This window comes from Oryzias latipes, chromosome 3 (assembly GCF_002234675.1).
Source record: "Oryzias latipes chromosome 3, ASM223467v1".
NCBI classification, from domain to species: Eukaryota; Metazoa; Chordata; class Actinopteri; order Beloniformes; family Adrianichthyidae; genus Oryzias; species Oryzias latipes.
Genome location: NC_019861.2, coordinates 7,429,150 through 7,447,757, shown reverse-complemented (window position 1 = coordinate 7,447,757; position 18,608 = coordinate 7,429,150). Strand labels below are relative to the sequence as shown.

The 18,608-nt window shown below is 38.6% G+C and overlaps 1 protein-coding gene across 1 annotated transcript; it reads left to right on the top strand.

Moving 5' to 3' along the window:
* The first annotated feature begins 10,004 nt into the window (after window positions 1-10,004).
* Window positions 10,005-16,705, top strand: LOC110014315 (N-acetyllactosaminide alpha-1,3-galactosyltransferase-like). The gene is made up of 6 exons (XM_020701116.2): window positions 10,005-10,097; window positions 11,946-12,003; window positions 13,569-13,652; window positions 13,758-13,853; window positions 15,064-15,201; window positions 15,944-16,705. Exons 2-6 carry the CDS (start codon window positions 11,999-12,001, stop codon window positions 16,623-16,625), a joined length of 1,005 nt encoding a protein of 334 aa, XP_020556775.2. The 5' UTR covers window positions 10,005-10,097; window positions 11,946-11,998; the 3' UTR covers window positions 16,626-16,705.
* Window positions 16,706-18,608: the final 1,903 nt, after the last annotated feature.

Below are 18,608 nucleotides of genomic sequence, written 5' to 3'. Positions count from 1 at the left end.
GCCTTGCGTGTTCTCCCTCCCATGACACAGGAGGATAAAGGTGGAGAGGATTTCATGTAATCCGTGGACAACAGTGAGGATCACAAATCATTGAAGAAAAAAGGTCCAGTGCACTGTCTTGTGGGGTCTAGATGACCCAACTCTCAATGTTAAAGTGCCTAGGATAGCGCAAGGGTTACCAGAAACTGAAAAACGAAACACAAACGAAATTAAATAAATAACTTTAAAAAATGATACACGATAAGTTCTATATTACGTCCCTTCCTGTTAAAAGCCGACTCTTCGCTTTCATTGTTTTGTTGTTTGATTTGGTCATTTGTAGCCGGATTGCTTTTTGTGATTTGGTATGGACTTGCTGTTGTGTTTCAGGACTTGGTAATTTGTTTTGTGATTTCCTGTTGTATTTCAGTATTTGTCCATTTGTTCAGGGATTTGTTGTTAAATGTAAACGTATTTTGCACCTCCCGGCCACCGTAATAAAACCCCTCTCAGTTGGAACAGACAGAGCAGCACATTTCTCCTGCCAGTGCTGGACAACAAGTCGTCAAAAGGTCACAGAGACACGGAAATAAAGCTATGTCTGATCTTTTAAACAGGGGGAGGAAAATATGTTTGCCTACACCTTTGGAGAGCTCTTCAAACTAAAAAGACCTGTTCTTTGACCATCATCCTTGTCTTCCATTATGAGGGCAAGAAAAACTTTTGATGGTATCTCCTCCCACACATGGTGGTAGCGTCAGGTTTATCAACGCCTGTAGCATTCCAGCCGGACTTGATTCAGACGATGGACTCAATGATAGTAACTGATGGACTATGATGGGGTATTCCAACCCATTTATTTACTCCACAGTCATAGTCATACCGTAAGAGCTGAAGAAAAGCATAAAAACCAACTTACAATAATTCCTTTTTGATATATAATCATTCTTTACCTCAGCTAGTAGCTTTAGATTGTTGGATAACTTCAAACAGAAACTTTTCTTTTGTTATTTTAAATTAAACAAATTGAAAATAATCACAAAATGTATACAGTAAACATAACCAAAAATCATACTTGTTCGCCTTCCAGCTAGATGCCAAAAACAAATTACAGCTTTACACAGTTATCCGTCCGTCTTTTTGTCTGTTTCCTTTGTTGCCGTAGCATCAGCTGTTAACCGTTTTTTTTGTTTCTGTTGAACTGACACGCTTCACAGAAAAAGCGGAAGTGGAACCTTCACAATAAAAGTCTTCAAAACAAAATACACTTCACAAACATTTACACTGTTTTTTATCATTTTCTTTTACATCTTCAACATATTTCTTTTGAAATTAAAGGCATCTTCAATAAAAGGAAATGTTAAACAATAATAAGAAAACAATTAAAATGAGTCTTTTACACTCCCACCAAATCATTTGGTGTTTTTTTTTTTTTTTAACAGGTTGATAACCATAGAGGGAACAAACCCAAATGATTTCCAAACAAAATGATCAATGACCAGAAACATGTTGCATAAAGTACGCTTAAGAACTGTAAAGAAGTTGTGCCTTGTAGCAATTTAGTCACCTTCAAGCAATAAAACCAGTTTCTGAACAGGACGTTCAAGCACTAACTGCTTGTTAATACGTTCACCCTTCTTGCTAAGTTTTCTGTCACCCAAACATATCTTCACTCTTCTAACACACCCATCGTTATCTGTTGTGGTTTCTAAAACTCCAACCAACCTCCATTCAGTTCTAGGCAGGTCATCATCTTTTATCATCACTATATCTCTGATCTGCAGATTTCTTTTTGGAGTGTGCCAGCATTGTCTGATGGCGATATTGGACAAATATTCTTTGCGCCAACGACTCCAGAACTGTTCTGCTAGGTACTGTACATGACGCCATCTCTTTCTAGCGTAAATGTCTTCTTTGACAAACTTGCCGGGGGGAGGAAGAGCTGGAGTAGACTTCAAGGTAAGTAGGTGGTTAGGGGTGAGTGGCTCCAGACTGTTAGGATGGTTGAGGTTCTCAGAAACCCGCTCCAAAGGAAGATCAGCCATCCTTTCTATGCTTCCATGGAGTTTGCAACATGTCACACATTGACGAAGATATGAAGCCACAACCCGATCAATTCCTGATATCCAGTAACCATTTGTCCTAATTGCATTAATGGTCATGCCTTTACCTTGATGTTTAACCCTTTCATGTGCCTGTGAGATATTGATCCTGGTGATATGATGTCCTTTAGGAATGATTGCAGGGTGTTTGACCTCATGAGGGAGATTAGCTTCTCTGAGTTGTCCTCCCACCTTAATTACACCATCACCGTCCAATAAGACATTGAGATGCAGTAGCTTGTTATGAAGTGGTAGCTGAGAGCCTTTCTTCAGTAGCTTGATTTCCTCAGAATATGTTTGTCTCTGTAGGTCTTTGATTATGAGACGCTCTGCATCTTCTTTTTCTTTCACAGTTGAGAGACAGATAGACTTGTTATCCAGAAACAGGATGTCTTCCTGGGACACTGTTTTTTCATCTTCTTTGCCATCTCTGAAGTCAGATTCCAGAATTCGAATAGTATCTGCAGGAGTGACTGGTGGGAGTTCCTTGGCAATAATTCTGAAACAATGTCTGCCCACATTTGGAGTGTTGAGGCAGGGCAAGGAGCATCCCACTATGCTCCATCCTAGGTCAGTTCGAACCGCATAAGGCTCTTCATTTCCTCCTGATATCACATATCTTGGTGCCATTGCTCTTGCGCAGTTGTATCCTATTAAAAGACCAACTTCACAACTCTGCAGCGGTGGAATTTCATCCACAATTTTAGAAAGATGATTCCATTTGCTGGCCGTTTCATTTGTCGGAATACGGGCACGATTCACTGGTATACAATCTTTGGTATACACATGAGGGAGGTTGATATAGGAAGAGGAGAAGTAGCCTCGCACACAAAGTCCTGAGACCCTTTGACTTTTCACCGTCATGTCGCGTCCGACCATAGTTGTTAATCTGAGTTTTACTGGAAAGGACTCTGCCTTTAAAGCGTTGCTCACGTCCTGGTCGACAAATGTTGTGTCGCTTTGTGTGTCCAGTAGAGCATAAACCAATTTCTCAGTTTCTCCATCGATCCTTGAAACCCATACAGGCACAATCATTGATGTATTGGTGGACTGTCCTGTTGCTACTGACATTGAAGTTGCAGTAGTTTCTGTTTGAACAGTAGTTATTGGGGTGGCATCTTCTCGAGTTGCTACCCTCTCCTTCCTCACATAGTTTTCATCATGCAAACACGTAGGATGTTTACCTTTGCAAGTGTCACATGAATGTCTGTGTAGACAGTCCTTTGCATTATGACCAGGTTTGGTACAGCCATAGCAGAGTTTATGTTCTTTAATAAATCCTCTTCGCTCATCCAGGGTTTTTGCAATGAACTTTGGACATCCATGTAGTCTGTGCTGTAGGTCTTGACAGAAACTACAAGGAACCTTTTCCTTTCCTTTAGCTGTCCTCTGCCCTTCGATGTCAGTCTCCGATTGAGTACTCATAACATTTGCCCTGTTTGTTTTAGTTTCTCTATTGTTTTGTTTTGCAGCAGTAGATTCTGTGCTGTGGAGGGCAAATGCTGAGGTGATCGGATTGCAAGCAATTTCTGCCTCCATTGCAACAAATGCGGCAAAATCTTTGAAGCTGGGAAACTCTTTGGTCCTTTTCAAGTGTTCTGTGGCTTTCCTGTTCCACTGAGATGCTGTCCATTCTGGTAGTTTCTGAATTAACCTTCTATTCTCTTCACAGTCGTTCAATATTTCGAGGCTCTTTACATGCGACATTGCATCTTGACAGGCGTTTAAGAAATCTGAAAATTCTCTTAGGGCTAATGCATCTCGTGGTAGGATTTTTGGCCAATCTGCCAGCTTGTCCCTGAAGGCTCTCTGTGTGGTGAAGGGTTGTCCATATCTGTCATTCAGCTTGTTCCATGCATCCCTGTAAGCCTCGTTGTCATTTCTATAGAAAGTTCCTTCTAGTGTTTTACGGGCCGGGCCACCAACATACTTTCTTAGATAAAACAGCTTGTCCGCTGAAGAGATGGGCTTTGAATCAATGAGGGACATAAATGAAGTTTTCCACTCAATGAACCTGATAGGATCGCCATTAAAAACAGATGGCTCTGGGACTGGAAGTCTATTTAGAGCCATGCTGTCCTGTAAGGCTTGTGCGAGGGATAATACATTCATATCAGGTGATGGTATATTGACAACAGGATTCCGATTGCCAGTGACAGGGAGGCTGTGCTTATTTCGTTCAGAATTGTTATATGAATGTACGCTACCTTCCTGCGAAACACCTTGGTTGTAGACATGCAGCCTAGCTCGAGCAGCCTTCAGATCCTTTTCTGCTTGGATACGTTCTAGCCTGCGCTTTTCTACTTCTATTTGTCTTTTTGCTCTTCTATTTTTTCTCTTTGTTTCTCTTCCTCCATGAGCACTTCAAACTCAGCTTCCCTTGCTGCGAGCTCTGCAGCAGCGTCCACCTGTTTAACCATTAAAGTGGTCCCATCTTGACTGTGAACTGACCTTGTCACTCTGGAGACAGTGGATCCATATATGGAGCGTGCATATCTGCTTTTCAGTAGTTCCTTGAGACGTTGTTGCACTTGCTGTGCATCATAATCTCCGTAGATGCCTGTCATTCTCTCGTAGCTGACTTTCATAATATCTGCTGTAACTGCTTCACAACTATCGACGTGGCGTCTTAGTTCTGGTGCTGGTGTGATGGATTTCCGTAGTTCGAGGTAAGTGTTTAATATGTCCTCTTTTTCCCTTTCCAAAGAATCCATCAGCTCCGCCAGCTCTCTTTCACTGATGTCCAGCTTCAGCTGCTCTCTTGACCTACGGGCCTGAGCCTTCCATTTTTCGTATGAGGAAATTAGTTTTCTTTCCCTTTTTCTTGCCTCTTCCTTTTGCAGTTCAAGCATTTTTGGAGTTAGGGTCTTTTGTCGGGTTGAGCGTCGGACACCTTCTTTAAGTTCACTTTGTAAGCCATTTAGTATTTCTTCCTTGCTTTGAATTTCCTGTTCTAAATGTTCTCTCTCAGTAGTCTCTGAAGTGTCTTCGAGAGCAAATTTGAGCCTTTCAATTTTGCAGTGCAGATTATCTATTTGTTTCTGTAACTCTATTTGTAAATTGTGATTTTCGGTTTCCTCCATATTAAACTATACTAAATAAAAAGTTGTTTCAGTATTGCTCTTAAACTACCCAAATGGAAATAAGTTATTGTTTAGAATATAAGCAGATAACTTGAATGTAGCTCACAGTAAAATATATAATTCAGTCAAAATGAACTGCCTTTTTAAATCACAGACTTCGAACGTAAGTCAATCCCTTTTAAGTAAGTTAATTTTATTTTTCCCTTTTTTTTTAAAACAAAATCAATATACAATATAAACTGTTCACACATCAAACTGAACACATTTTTTTTAAATAAATTAAATAAAGGAATAAACAAAGTTATAACAGTCCTTTGCTCAAATGTAACCTTTGTTGTTCTTTTAGAGAGACAAATGTTCTTTAAAGTTGATTTTTCCTTCTTTAACAAGTTCTGATTGGAGCAGTCAATGTTCTTGCTGAAGCTTGACCTTTTCTTTCTCAAGTTGAATAAAATGTTCCATACCTTGTCTGACTGTCACATCAAACTGTTAAGTCAGCTGCGAAATGATTGTCTTGTGGACCCGTAGAATGGTGCTGAGTTGCCTGATGAAGTGTGATCTTCAACGCCAAACGATTAGCAGCACAGCCCCTTGCTTGTCCTCATGACTCCGTGGTGCAGCGTGACCGTGCATCGTCTGAATCAAGTCCAGCCGGACTTGATTCAGACGATGGACTCAATGATAGCAACTGATGGACTATGATGGGGTATTCCAACCCATTTATTTACTCCACAGTCATAGTCACACCGTAAGAGGTGAAGAAAAGCATAAAAACCAACTTACAATAATTCCTTTTTGATATATAATCATTCTTTACCTCAGCTAGTAGCTTTAGATTGTCGGATAACTTCAAACAGAAACTTTTCTTTTGTTATTTTACATGAAACAAATTGAAAATAATCACAAAATGTATACAGTAAACATAACCAAAAATCATACCTGTTCGCCTTCCAGCTAGATGCCAAAAACAAATTACAGCTTTACACAGTTATCCGTCCGTCTTTTTGTCTGTTTCCTTTGTTGCCGTAGCATCAGCTGTTAACCGTTTTTTTTGTTTCTGTTGAACTGACACGCTTCACAGAAAAAGCGGAAGTGGAACCTTCACAATAAAAGTCTTCAAAACAAAATACACTTCACAAACATTTACACTGTTTTTTATCATTTGCTTTTACATCTTCAACATATTTCTTTTGAAATTAAAGGCATCTTCAATAAAAGGAAATGTTAAACAATAATAAGAAAACAATTAAAATGAGTCTTTTACAACGCCCTTTTGGACAAGCATCCAGCGATGACTTTGATGCATGTGAAACAAAGGCAGTATAAGTAAATTTGACACGCAAATTGCATTCAATGTGAGCGACAAATTGATTTAGATGATGCGCACAGGACTGCGGCAATCCAAACCACGGTTAGTGATTCGAATGGATCACATGTCAGCAACGATCCATTGAAACCACCCGTAGTTTCCGTTGATGGCAGTTTACTCCCAAGTACACGAAGATACCGCCAATTACCAACTGGTTATTAACTCGGTTAACCCTTTGATGCACATGTTTTGTTTTTTTATATCTTTCCAATAAATTTATATTATCATTCAACAGTCGAGGTATTCCTAAATTAATTGTTTTAGACAATCACACATGATTATCTTATTTTTTCATTTCTTACTTTTTGAATAAAATCCGTTTTTGTATCACTACCCCTCTAACGCGCAACATGGGTACAAAATGACCCACATTCATTTTCTATGTTATGTTTCTATTGTCATATGGCTCAGTATTTACACAATATAACTTTGAAATAAATTGAATTCAATTATTTATTCCTCCATATAAGTTCAAAATATCTTGTTTTTGTGCCTATTGAGCACCATGCATGATAACAAAGCAGTGGATGACAACAGTCAGAAGAAGAAACCAGAAGGGATCCAGTACTATAACAAAACAAAATGAGGTGTGGACACAATCAAATGGTTAGAAACCATTCATGTCAGTGGAGAACATGGAGGTGGCCCCATGGTTCTCTGGTACGACATGCTGGATGTTGCCACCCTCTATGCCTTCACTGCACAACACCCTGGCTATATGGGTGGTGTCAGCAATGCACAGCAGCTTTTTAACCCTTGTGCTTTCTTAGATGACCCCACCCTTACATTGACGTGTTCTCCCTACCATGACAAAGGTGGATAAAGGTGAAAAGATTTTATGTAATCCATGGAGACCAGTGAAGATCACAAATCATTGAAGAAAAAAGGTTCAGCGCACTGTCTAGTGGGTCTAGATGACCCAACTCCCTATGGTAAAGTCCCTAGGATAGCACAAGGGTTACTCAAGGAGCTGGGCAAAGAGCTTGTCATACCACATATGAAGAGGCATTTGAGGGCACGCCCCAACTCCAAAAGCATGTTTGGGCAGCAGTGGCTCAGGTGGATGAGCAAGTCGGCCAATGATTGGAAGATTGGCGGTTCAATCCCCGCTCCCCACAGTCAACTGTTGCTGTGTCCTTGGGAAAGACACTTCACCCTCCCTGCCTCCAGTGTGGCTCCACTGGTGTGTGACTGTGCATGAACATCCTGGTGATGGTCAGAGGGACCGTAGGCGCCAACTGGCAGCCATGCCTCTGTCAGTCTGCTCCGGTTCAGCTGTGGCTACATTAGTAGTTACCATCACCAAGTATGGATGAGGAGTGAATCAATAATGGACACATTGTAAGAACTTTGAGCGTCTGGAAAAGCGCAGATAAATTTAATCCATTATTATTAATGGGAAGATGTGGGTTTACAAAAACAAACAGAGCCACCATCCAGCCTAAAGAGGACATCAGACAGGAGGTCCAAACCAAGAGGAAGAGGTGTGCGATCTGCCCAGTTTCCAAAGACAGAAAAGTCAAAAGCTGGTGTTCTCATTGCACAAGACCTGTGTGCAAAGAGCACAAACATCAAATTGTAATTTGTGAGGCATGTAAAAACAAAGGTCGTGTGTAAACGGATGTGCCATACCAGTTTAAAGTTGTTAAACTACTGATACCGTTCAGATTGTTAGACATGTTATGTTATCAGGGGTATTTGTTCCAAAATGAAAATAACCATGTTTCAATTTACTCTTGACTCTATGACCCCACCCTTACAATGACATGTTATCTCCACCATGACAAACTTGGATAAAGGTGTAGAGAAAAAAAGTTAAGCACACTTTCTTGTGGGGATGACCAAACTCCCAATATTAAAGTGCCTAGGACAGCACAAGAGTTACAGACATAAATGTTTGGCCCAACTCATTGCAAAAATATTACTTCAAAACAAATTTTAATATTATAGTATTAAGTAATTTGATGAAAATCACACTTGAATGACTGGGTCGTTTTTGATCCGTGTATGTAAATTTGTTGTAAAAAACTTTCTTTTCCATAAAGTAGGAAAGGAAAAGTGGAAATAATAATCTGGGTTAATAAAAAAGAAGATATGTAAAAGATACTTGGAATAATAAACAGTAAAAATATATATTTTAAAAGATACATCAAAATAAAAACTCTGCCATCATAAAGTTACATAGAAAATGAATGTGGGTCATTTTAGACCCATGTTGCGCATTAGAGGGGGTGTGGATATGTTACGCATCAAAGGGTTAATACAGACACCTTAGTAATGGTTAAACCGGCTGCAGTAGCCTGGGGGAGCAAAATGCCTGGTTTTCATGTTATAACAGATCCTTTAGATTTTCATTGCCTATAATGACAGCAAGATACAATTATACTGTGTTGTATTAAGGTAGCCTTCTTTCATATAAGGAAACTGTAATTCTGTTACGTGAAACTTGTGTGAAAATGCAATTAGCTGTTGTTTAAAGGGCATTTATCATGGAAAACTCTAATGTTAATTCCTTATGAAAAACAACCTCAAAGCCGTATTTTGCTCCATTCATGCATCTCTGAGTATTCTTCTAAAACTCTGCTCTCTGAGCACCAGCCCATCCCAATCCGCAAAAACAACTGGGTTCTCACATTCTCAATAAATGAGAAACAGCCCCTTCCAGGAACAGTCTATGCTGTCAGTACCGGCCCCAGGCTAACACAAACACACACTTTCTCAGCAGAGCTACCAAATCTGCAAAAAACGCTTTCCTTTTCTAGAATGAGCTCCTGTTGTCCCTGCGTTCCCTGGACTCTGTAAATTTTTTTAAAAGTCAACTGAAAACTTTCTTATTTTTGCAAACCATTTTAACTGAAACTGCTTTTATTGGGCTTGAGATGATTGTTTTACGTGGTTTATGCTTTTTATCTTTTATGTTTTTATATGTGTATCCCTTGTGCTACCCTAGGCACTTTAACTCATCCGTCTTTGCAAAAGTTCAGATGTTGTTTGTTTTCGTGTTGTTTTTACTCGGAATTAAAAAAAAACATAAAAAGGGAAAAAAAAGAAAGAATGGAAACTTCCTTAACTAAAACATGACAATTTCAGATATAAATAGTGACGACCAACACTCAAGTTATTCTCTTGCCACTTCTAGACTTTGCATATCAGCGAGGAACAATTGCCAAGTTTGTGACATCTGTGAATGTTGCTATTTCCTTTTTTCATATTCGAGAACTTGAGAACTTGAGAATAAAACCTGATCTCAATTTAAAAAAAGATTAGACAAAATCATTGTTACTTTTTAACAAAATCTTTACACCTTTTTTGATTTCATGTCACACTCAGATGACTGGACCTTTTCTTTCTGCCGGATTTCTGATGTAACACAACGAAAAAATGTTCAAAACAATAAAACCACACCCAGCAAACCCAACAGTGCAACTCGCCTTGTAACATGTCTATCGACACAAATTAAGTTTTAGTTGACTTTGACTGTTGTGCAATTTGAAGGTTTCGGTGGAGTCCCTGCTCATAGAAAACTATTTTTTTTTTTTCTTTTTCTCAACAGACTTTTACTGGGTATGTTATATTTTTCTATATTTTCTACCAAAGAGATTATAAAGCTTTCTTAAATTGGTTTTGCACCTAAAAAAGGAAGAAAATTAACAAGATGTGATTTTGTATGTCTTGTCCTTAGTAAAATAGCAAATCAACTCAGGCTTCATATATTTTAATTACATTATTTTTTTCAATGGAAATTTCTTAACTTCTTAGGGTAAAATAAAAGAGAAATGCCCCCCCAAAAAAAAGGTTTTGTTTTTTGTACAATGAACATTTAATTTTTATAAACAAAATAGACAAAACACTTTCTGCAGGAAAATTTGTTTCTGTTTTGTTCTATATTCTACTCAATTAGCAATTTTTGAAGGCTTTTTCTAATATATCTATTTTTACTTAACTACCTTTACTTAGAAATAATGAATTGCCTTTTTAGTAATTTCAATAAGTACAAGTACTAGGAAAATGCTCTGTTTCTAGATGGGGAGAAAAAGAAATACACAAGAACAGGAAGGTGGCACAGAAAAGCTAAAAATATGTTTTTTTTTCCTTTACAATAAACATTATTAGAAAAGTATAATGTAAAAAATACTAAAAAAATGTTTTTCTTATTATTAGAAGTCATAAAACATTTCAAATTTGACTTTACTGTAGTTTTATACATGCTCTTACTAGTTTCTATAGTGCAAATAAGTTAGAAAAATGTTATATTATTAAGTTAGCATTAAATAAACTACATTATATGTTTTCCATGCTGCAATAAAAATAAGGAAAAAATAAATGACAAACATTGCAATATTTGGTCTGTGTTGCTTTCCTGTTTACATTTTCTTGTCGTGTCAGTGGAACCGGTCTGTCAGTCATGAAACAAAGGGCCCTGTGCCTCAGTGATGGTTAAAAGACATTTCAGAACACATTTATATCTTGATGGTAAACTGTCAGAAGGGTCTAACAGTTCAACGATCTTTAACCGTCACGCATAAATAGGAAAAACTTGTTCCATCCCCGTCGGCAAGCCGTGCGCTGTACACAGCAATGCTTGAGAAGCATTTGTTGGTTTAACACCCCCCCCCCCCCCCCCCCCCCCATTCAACCCCTAATGCTGAGTGTCAAGCTGGGAGGTATCTGGGTTCCAGTCTTAGAGTCTTTTGACACGTTCTGCTTGTTTTGTTCTTGGTTTTCACTTCCTGATCTGGTGCAGGTCTGCTTTGGTTTCTGCTGATCACCTGTGCTTCCTGCTTGAGGTGTTCACAGCTGATAGTTGATTAAGTTGTCAGCCCATTTAAGTCCCCTTGTTTTAATTTTGTGTCGGAGTGTTTTGTGGGCTGTTTAAATATCATTTCATGTTGTACACGCTGTTCCTTAGTTTTGATGTACTGACCTTCCCCGTTTTTCCCTTTTGTGAGGTGATTCTTTGTTGTTGTCATTAAACAAGCTTCAACTTGTTCTTTTGTGTCCAAGTCTTTCTCTGCGTCTGGGTTTTAAAACTCTAATCCATAACATTTTTGGTATGATCCGTCAGGGTTTGATCTCACGACCTTTCAGTCTCAGAGCAGACACTCTACCACAAGGCCACTGAGCTGTGTTCGATATGTCCAACCGTCAGAAAAGTATACATGCAGGGGGAAAAAGGGTTTAAAAAGTCATAATAGCTAAATTAAACAGAATATTATTTGCCACACCATAAAAACCACAATTCTACAAGATTTAAAAAAGTGTATAGATAAATTGAATAAATTATCCCCTGCTGGAACCAGAACCAGTTTGTTTTCTTCTGCATGAGTAGAAAGAGTGCCTTATTTTATTAAGAATGGCATTTTAATTATAAAAATATCATTTTTTTTATTGTTTATTTTTTCTTTTTTGCAGGCCGGTTTTCTCCTAAGAATTAAAGAACAATATTAGATTTTTCTCTGATCGTCATGAGGTATTGTTTCACATTCTCCTACTTATTGGTGTTGCACATTCTTCATGTTGCTGAACGTATGAAAATGCATTGTAGCTGAGGCAGCTGTTTACATTTCTTCATCAACAAGGTCTTCCATTTCTTTAAATAGTTTAAAGAAGTTTTGCAAGTCTCACTAATACAGCTTATTATAATTCAACATTTTTCCGTTGAAGCTTCAAAACCTGTCATCTAGCATAAAACACTTTACATTAGTTGAGGTGAAGATCAATCCCTCCAGGATTTTGCAATGTTGCAGTTGCACCAACTTCCACAAATTCAAACAATTCCCGTACATTTTTTCTGACACAGCAATTATCCAAAAATAGCAGTTTTTAAGGAACTTGTGCTGTAATTTCAATCAAGGTTCCCCATCAAACCCTCTCTGCCAATCAAGGTTAGAGACTCACACATAAAGGAAATCAGTGTAACCAGACAAATGTGCTGCTACATGGTGCTTTTAACATCTGCACTTCCGCATGGCAGTGATCACACGGCTGATTGCCCGGTGAGTAATTCAGTGTAGAACCACCACTGGTTGAAACAACAAAAGTCGAAGAGTGACGAGCACTTTTCAACTGTGATATATGTAAGGAATAACCCAGTGTCCATTTTCAGAAATGAATAGACAAAGGCCATTTATTTATAGAGGAAAGGGCATCATACCGCTTACGCCATGGCCTCTTAGGAAATAAATAAATATTAAATAAAAAATTAATGCCTGTACTGTAATTTTGTAGTCGTTTTTTAAGAAGTAGACTATTTGAGATGCGGTACGACGATCAGTCATGATAAAGCTTTCACAGAGCTTTCACCGTCTTTGCTCTACTACAATGGAAAAAGTGGCATATAAACATCATGTTAAGTGGCATAAAGCATAGTTTTAGAGACTATGCTTTATGCCTACGACTTGTTTTAGTCCAGATGATGAAGCAAAACTTTGTTTAAAAGAAGCAAAATCCACAAGTAGTTTACCAGATTGCTTTTATTGCAAGAAATATCCACCATTACCTTTGATAAATAATAGTATGTCAACATTTTTATTTTATTACTTAATTTTATTAGGGAACTTTTTTACTTTTTAATGGACATCCTGCAGCCAATCAAGCTCGTGTTGTCACGGCGACCATAGAATAAACATTGGGGATGTCTGAAGATTAAAAAAAAACAGGTCAGGCAAAAGACAACAAGGGAGGAATCTAAATCCATTTCCACTGCAGAGGTAGTCAAACTAAGTAATCTCTTTGTTAAAATTTAACATTTCCACATGTTGGTCATTTTTGTGTAAAATTTACCATGCATGTTGCTATATTCAAGATTTACAGTTGCTCTTGCACAAACATAAACAAAATGTATTTTGTTTCAAATAAAGTTGCAAATCAATAAACTGGGAAAAGAAAGAGAAACCATTCTAGAATTTGTATCATCTTCTGCAGCCTTTAGTTGCACCAATTGTGACAAATCCCTGCTAAAGAATAAGACATGGACATGTTACTTATTGTGATAGTTCTTAATTTGGTTTTTACTCTGAATTTGTTTTATTCCAGAGGGTGCATTACCATGGAGAAGATAGGTGGGATGTTTAGTGGCGCCATGTTCCTTATTCTTGGTTTTCTCTCAATGCATTCATGGTTTGTGGCAGATGCATTCATTTTACAAGAGCTTTTGTGGTTAAGCAGGTGAAACAAAAACATAACCTCATAGTTTTGTGTTTATTGTTTTATTTTGCAAGACAGGTATTCATCAAATATTTCCTTTTTGGAGAGCCTACCATCTTTCAATGAAGCAACACTGGGGGCCACTGTCAATTTGGATGACACACTTAGTTTTGGGTAAGACATTGTCTTTGAACACTGAATCTGAATGTTTTCTCTTCATGAGAGGCCTAACATTTTTAAAACTAAACACAATGCTAAACTTTCTTCTTAAGCTAAACAGGATGCTGGTAAAAGTCAACCACTTCCATCATTTTGTCAGATCAGGAGAAAATTTAAGACTTTTAAGTGTGCCTTATAGTCGTGAAAATATGGTCGATGAAATGCAGGCATGTCATACAGATTTTCCATCCACCCGCCCAATTCTGAGGACTGCGTAAATAGCCCATTAGTGCTTCAGTGATCAGCCTGACTGTTAAAAATGGGAAAATTAAACTGTGTAGTTTGTGTGAGGATCCTGTAGGCATCTCTTGGTACCTTTTAGATCACATGAAGACCCTGTGCATGCAGCATTTGTGTTATTGAGGGACAAGTACAGTATTACCCCTCGTATACGTTGGGGTGGGGGATCAGAGACTCAAGCGAATTTGCAGAATCCACAAGTATGGAGAACCACCCCCGACCCCAACCCACGGTTGATGAATGTCCGTCATTGATCCTTACTTGTTAAAAACACTTCTGAAACGTTTCTGATGCTTTGTAAAACATTTATTAAAGAACACATTGAAATATTTCTCAGCAAAAGGAGTTTTTTTTTTTTTTTCATTCAGAAGACTTTACTGTAGCGTACTTTATAACACACATTAGAAGTGTCACTTTGTCTCTCTGTGTCTTAAAACCAAGAGCCTGTGCTTCCTACTTCATCCAGACGATGCCGGTTTCATCCATCATTTTTAGGTTATAGCGATTTAGGAACCGGTGGAAATAGTTGTGAAATCTTTCTTTGCAGCCGTCGTGCACTCCCCTACTCCCCCGCAGCACCTCCTTTGGATGCAAAAGTATCTTGTATCTAGCGTAAAACTATCTAGCGTATCTGTGGGGGAACACTAAATTCAACTAACTAATGCATCTTAAGGGCATTGTACGAGTAAGATGCATCGGCTTCTCCCTATGAGTCCTCAAAGCCACGGAAAATATATAAAATGTCTGTTGTTCAGACCAAATGTATCAAATATTTCCAAAACAGTTGCAGTTTGTGAATGAAGCTGTTGCTTGGCTTCAAGATTGTATTTATGTTTAAATGCAAAACTGTTAATTTACAAAAAAAGATTATGTTATCATTGTTCATATGAAAACATTTGTTAAAATTATTTTTCTCATATCTTAGGGCCAGACCCGAGGTTAAGACACGCACATCATGGAATGCTCCTATTGTCTGGGAATTAATGTTTAACCCAGATCTCTATGACAGACGACACCAAGAAGCCAAAACAACTGTGGCTCTAACTGTGTTTGCTGTGGGGAGGTTTGTTTGTTCACACCTACACATATTTGCAAGTCCATTCAACACCTTCAGACATCAAACTTCAGGGTGTGTTTCTGCAAATTGCCTGTCTAGCTTATAAATTAGCTACTAAAGCTTATGCGTTAGTCACAACTGCCCTTATGGGTGGATACAGGTTGTCCGCGGGTCCACAGGCAAATCTATCAATCAAATCAATCAAAAAGTACCTGTACAGGTGACTAAGGCATTACCAAATGATAGGGTCACCCATCCCGGGGAAAAAACGGCTGCCTTAGACTTTAATGATGAGAGTCTGCCTCATCATTAAGAGGCAGGCAGGCTAGAAGGAACAGAAAAGATGAGAGCTCATAACATTGAGCACCTTTGTTCATTTTCTGATGAAGCGCAAATGACAAAAATGATGACCGGGCTTCATGCTTCATTCCCAGTTTTACCAAAGCAATTATTTTATCAATAGCAATTTAAAATATCCATGTCTGAACTTGTGTGAACAAATTTCTATTAATCGACTAGCCTGTAAAACAAGGAGTTGGTGTAAAAACATACATTCTTTCCCATCCTTTTTTTTCTTATTTGCTAATGACTACAAACATGCCTACCCCTTTAAACAACTTGTATGAACATGACAGCATAAAACAAGCACGGGCAATTTTTTTATGTATGTATTTCTTAATTTTTTTCTAAATACTAACCTTAAAATAAAACCCTAATGATTGTTTTTTTTTTTTTTTTTTAACTGAAGGTACCTGGACGCCTACTTAAACACCTTTTTGACTTCGGCAGAAAAACACTTCATGGTTGGACTACCTGTAACCTTCTATGTGTTTACTGATCAACCAGAAAAAGTACCAAACATTACTTTAGCTCCTCTGCGACACCTGAAAGTGATCAAGGTGGAGAGGTACAGCAGGTGGCAGGACATTTCAATGATGAGGATGAAGACCATATCAGAAATAATTGAAAAAGAGCTCCGTCACAACTTCAACTATGTCTTTTGTTTGGATGTGGATCAAGAATTTAAGGGGCGGTTCGGCTCTGAGGCTCTCGGGGAGTCTGTGGCTGTGCTGCACATCTACTATTACAAACTTCCAAAGACACAGTTCACCTATGATAGAAACCCCAAATCCAAAGCCTACATGACAGAAGGAGATTACTATTACCATGCGGCAGTCTTTGGAGGGTCATGCGATAAAGTAAAAGCTTTGGCAGATTATTGCTATTTGAGTACAATGGAGGATAAACTGAACAATGTTGAAGCTTTGTGGCATGATGAAAGTCATTTAAACAAGTATTTCTGGCTTAACAAACCTAGTAGAATACTTTCTTCTGAGTACTGCTTTGACCCACTGATTCATTACAAGACTGAAGTCATAGTCCCTCGTTTAGTATGGGCACCAAAACAATATACAAAACTTCGCACTTAGGGCAAATGTTTAACCCTTGTGCTATCTTAGATGACCCCACCCTTACATTGCCGTGTTCTCCCTACCATGACAAAGGTGGATAAATGTGAAAAAACTTCATGTGGACACCAGTGAGGTTCACAAATCATTGAAGAAAAAAGGTTCAGCGCACTGTCTAGTAGGTCTAGATGACCAAACTCCCAATGTTAAAGTGCCTTGGATAGCACAAGGGTTACAGAAGTTTTGAGACAAAACACATCAAATACTCAATGGAAGGAGCTAATGTATGTTCAGTCTCAGGGAAAGATCACAAAAAGAGGCATGATTATTGTATTTTCAGTGTAAAGCGGATTACATGGCGCACTGCAATGAATGGTCTATTTTTGAACTCATGTCATATACAGAACTATTGGCTCATAAAGTGAAACAAAAAGTCCATCAGCAGTGGCGGTTTTTGATATGGGCGAAGTGGGGGGTGGCCCAGGGCGGCGCTCAACAGGGGGCGGCATTTTCCGTGCCTGCAGCGTAACACATTTGGGAAAGCTAAATCAAAGCGAAGACTTCAGCTTTTATTTTGATACTCCTGCTACAGCTGGCACTTTGCGCTTTTATTTTGACACATCTGACACTGAATATCGCACTCCTGTCTTCATCCTCTCCCCTCTCCACACTTGTGGTGCAAACATAACAAAAAAAGGGGATGAAATAACTAAGAGTTAAACAATGTAAAACAGCCATATGAAAAGGAATTAGGCAGAAGAAAAACCCGTGCTCAACCCAATTTCAACAAGAGCAGGCAAAGGGGATTATTTCCCACAATTCTCCAATCCGACACAGCAGACCCAACGTGCACGTGACCACCGCCCTCTGCTGCAAGACACTTGCGCCCACACCTCTTTGCTTTAGTCTTTTACGGTGGCCGAGAGGTGCAAGACACAGTTACATTTAAGATACAGCAACAGCAAATCCCAGTACAAATGAACAAATACTGAAACACAACAGCAAATCACGAAACACAACAGCAAATAATGAAACACAACAGCAAATCACGAAACACAACAGCAAATTATGAAACACAACAGCAAATCACGAAACACAACAGCAAATTATAAAACACATCAGCAAATCACGAAACACAACAGCAAATCATGAAACACAACAGCAAATCACGAAACACAACACCAAATCACGAAACACAACACCAAATCACGAAACACAACACCAAATCACATGTGTTCCAAAATTTGCTGGTTTTTTTTCAGTATTTGGTGTTGTGTTTCAGTATTTGGTGTTGTGTTTCATGATTTGCTATTGTGCTTCAGCATTTGCTGTTGTGTTTCATGATTTCCTGTTGTGTTTCGTGATTTGCTGTTGTGTTTCGTGATTTGGTGTTGTGTTTCGTGATTTGCTGTTGTGTTTCGTGATTTGCTGTTGTGTTCCAAGATTTGCTGTTTTTTTTTCAGTATTTGCTGTTGTGTTTCATGATTTGGTGTTGTGTTTCGTGATTTGCTGCTGTGTTTCGTGATTTGCTGTTGTGTTTCAACATTTGCTGTTGTGTTTCAGTATTTGCTGTTGTGTTTCAGTATTTGTTCATTTGTACTGGGATTTGCTGTTGCTGTATCTTAAATGTAAGCGTCTCTTGCACCTCTCGGCCACCGTAGTCTTTGGAACATAACTAGTCAAAAAATTCGAGAGGGGGGCGCAACACACTGGTGGCTGGGTAAATATACAGTAACACAGGTAGTTGGGAATCTTTTTCACTCTAACAATCATCCCTAGGTCGCAGCTCCAATCATAAAGACGGAGCCGTGTCAGAAGGAAGGGAAGGGGTGGTGGGTGCAGCTGCGAGGAGTGCAGCCTACATTACGCAACACCTGGATCATCACGTGATGTTGGATCACTCAGCAGCTCATGTTAATAATGTCATTATTTACCAACTATTGAAGATATTTTTATTGCGTGTCTTTTCTGTGGTTTAATTGGTGTCAGTATTTGACATAGACA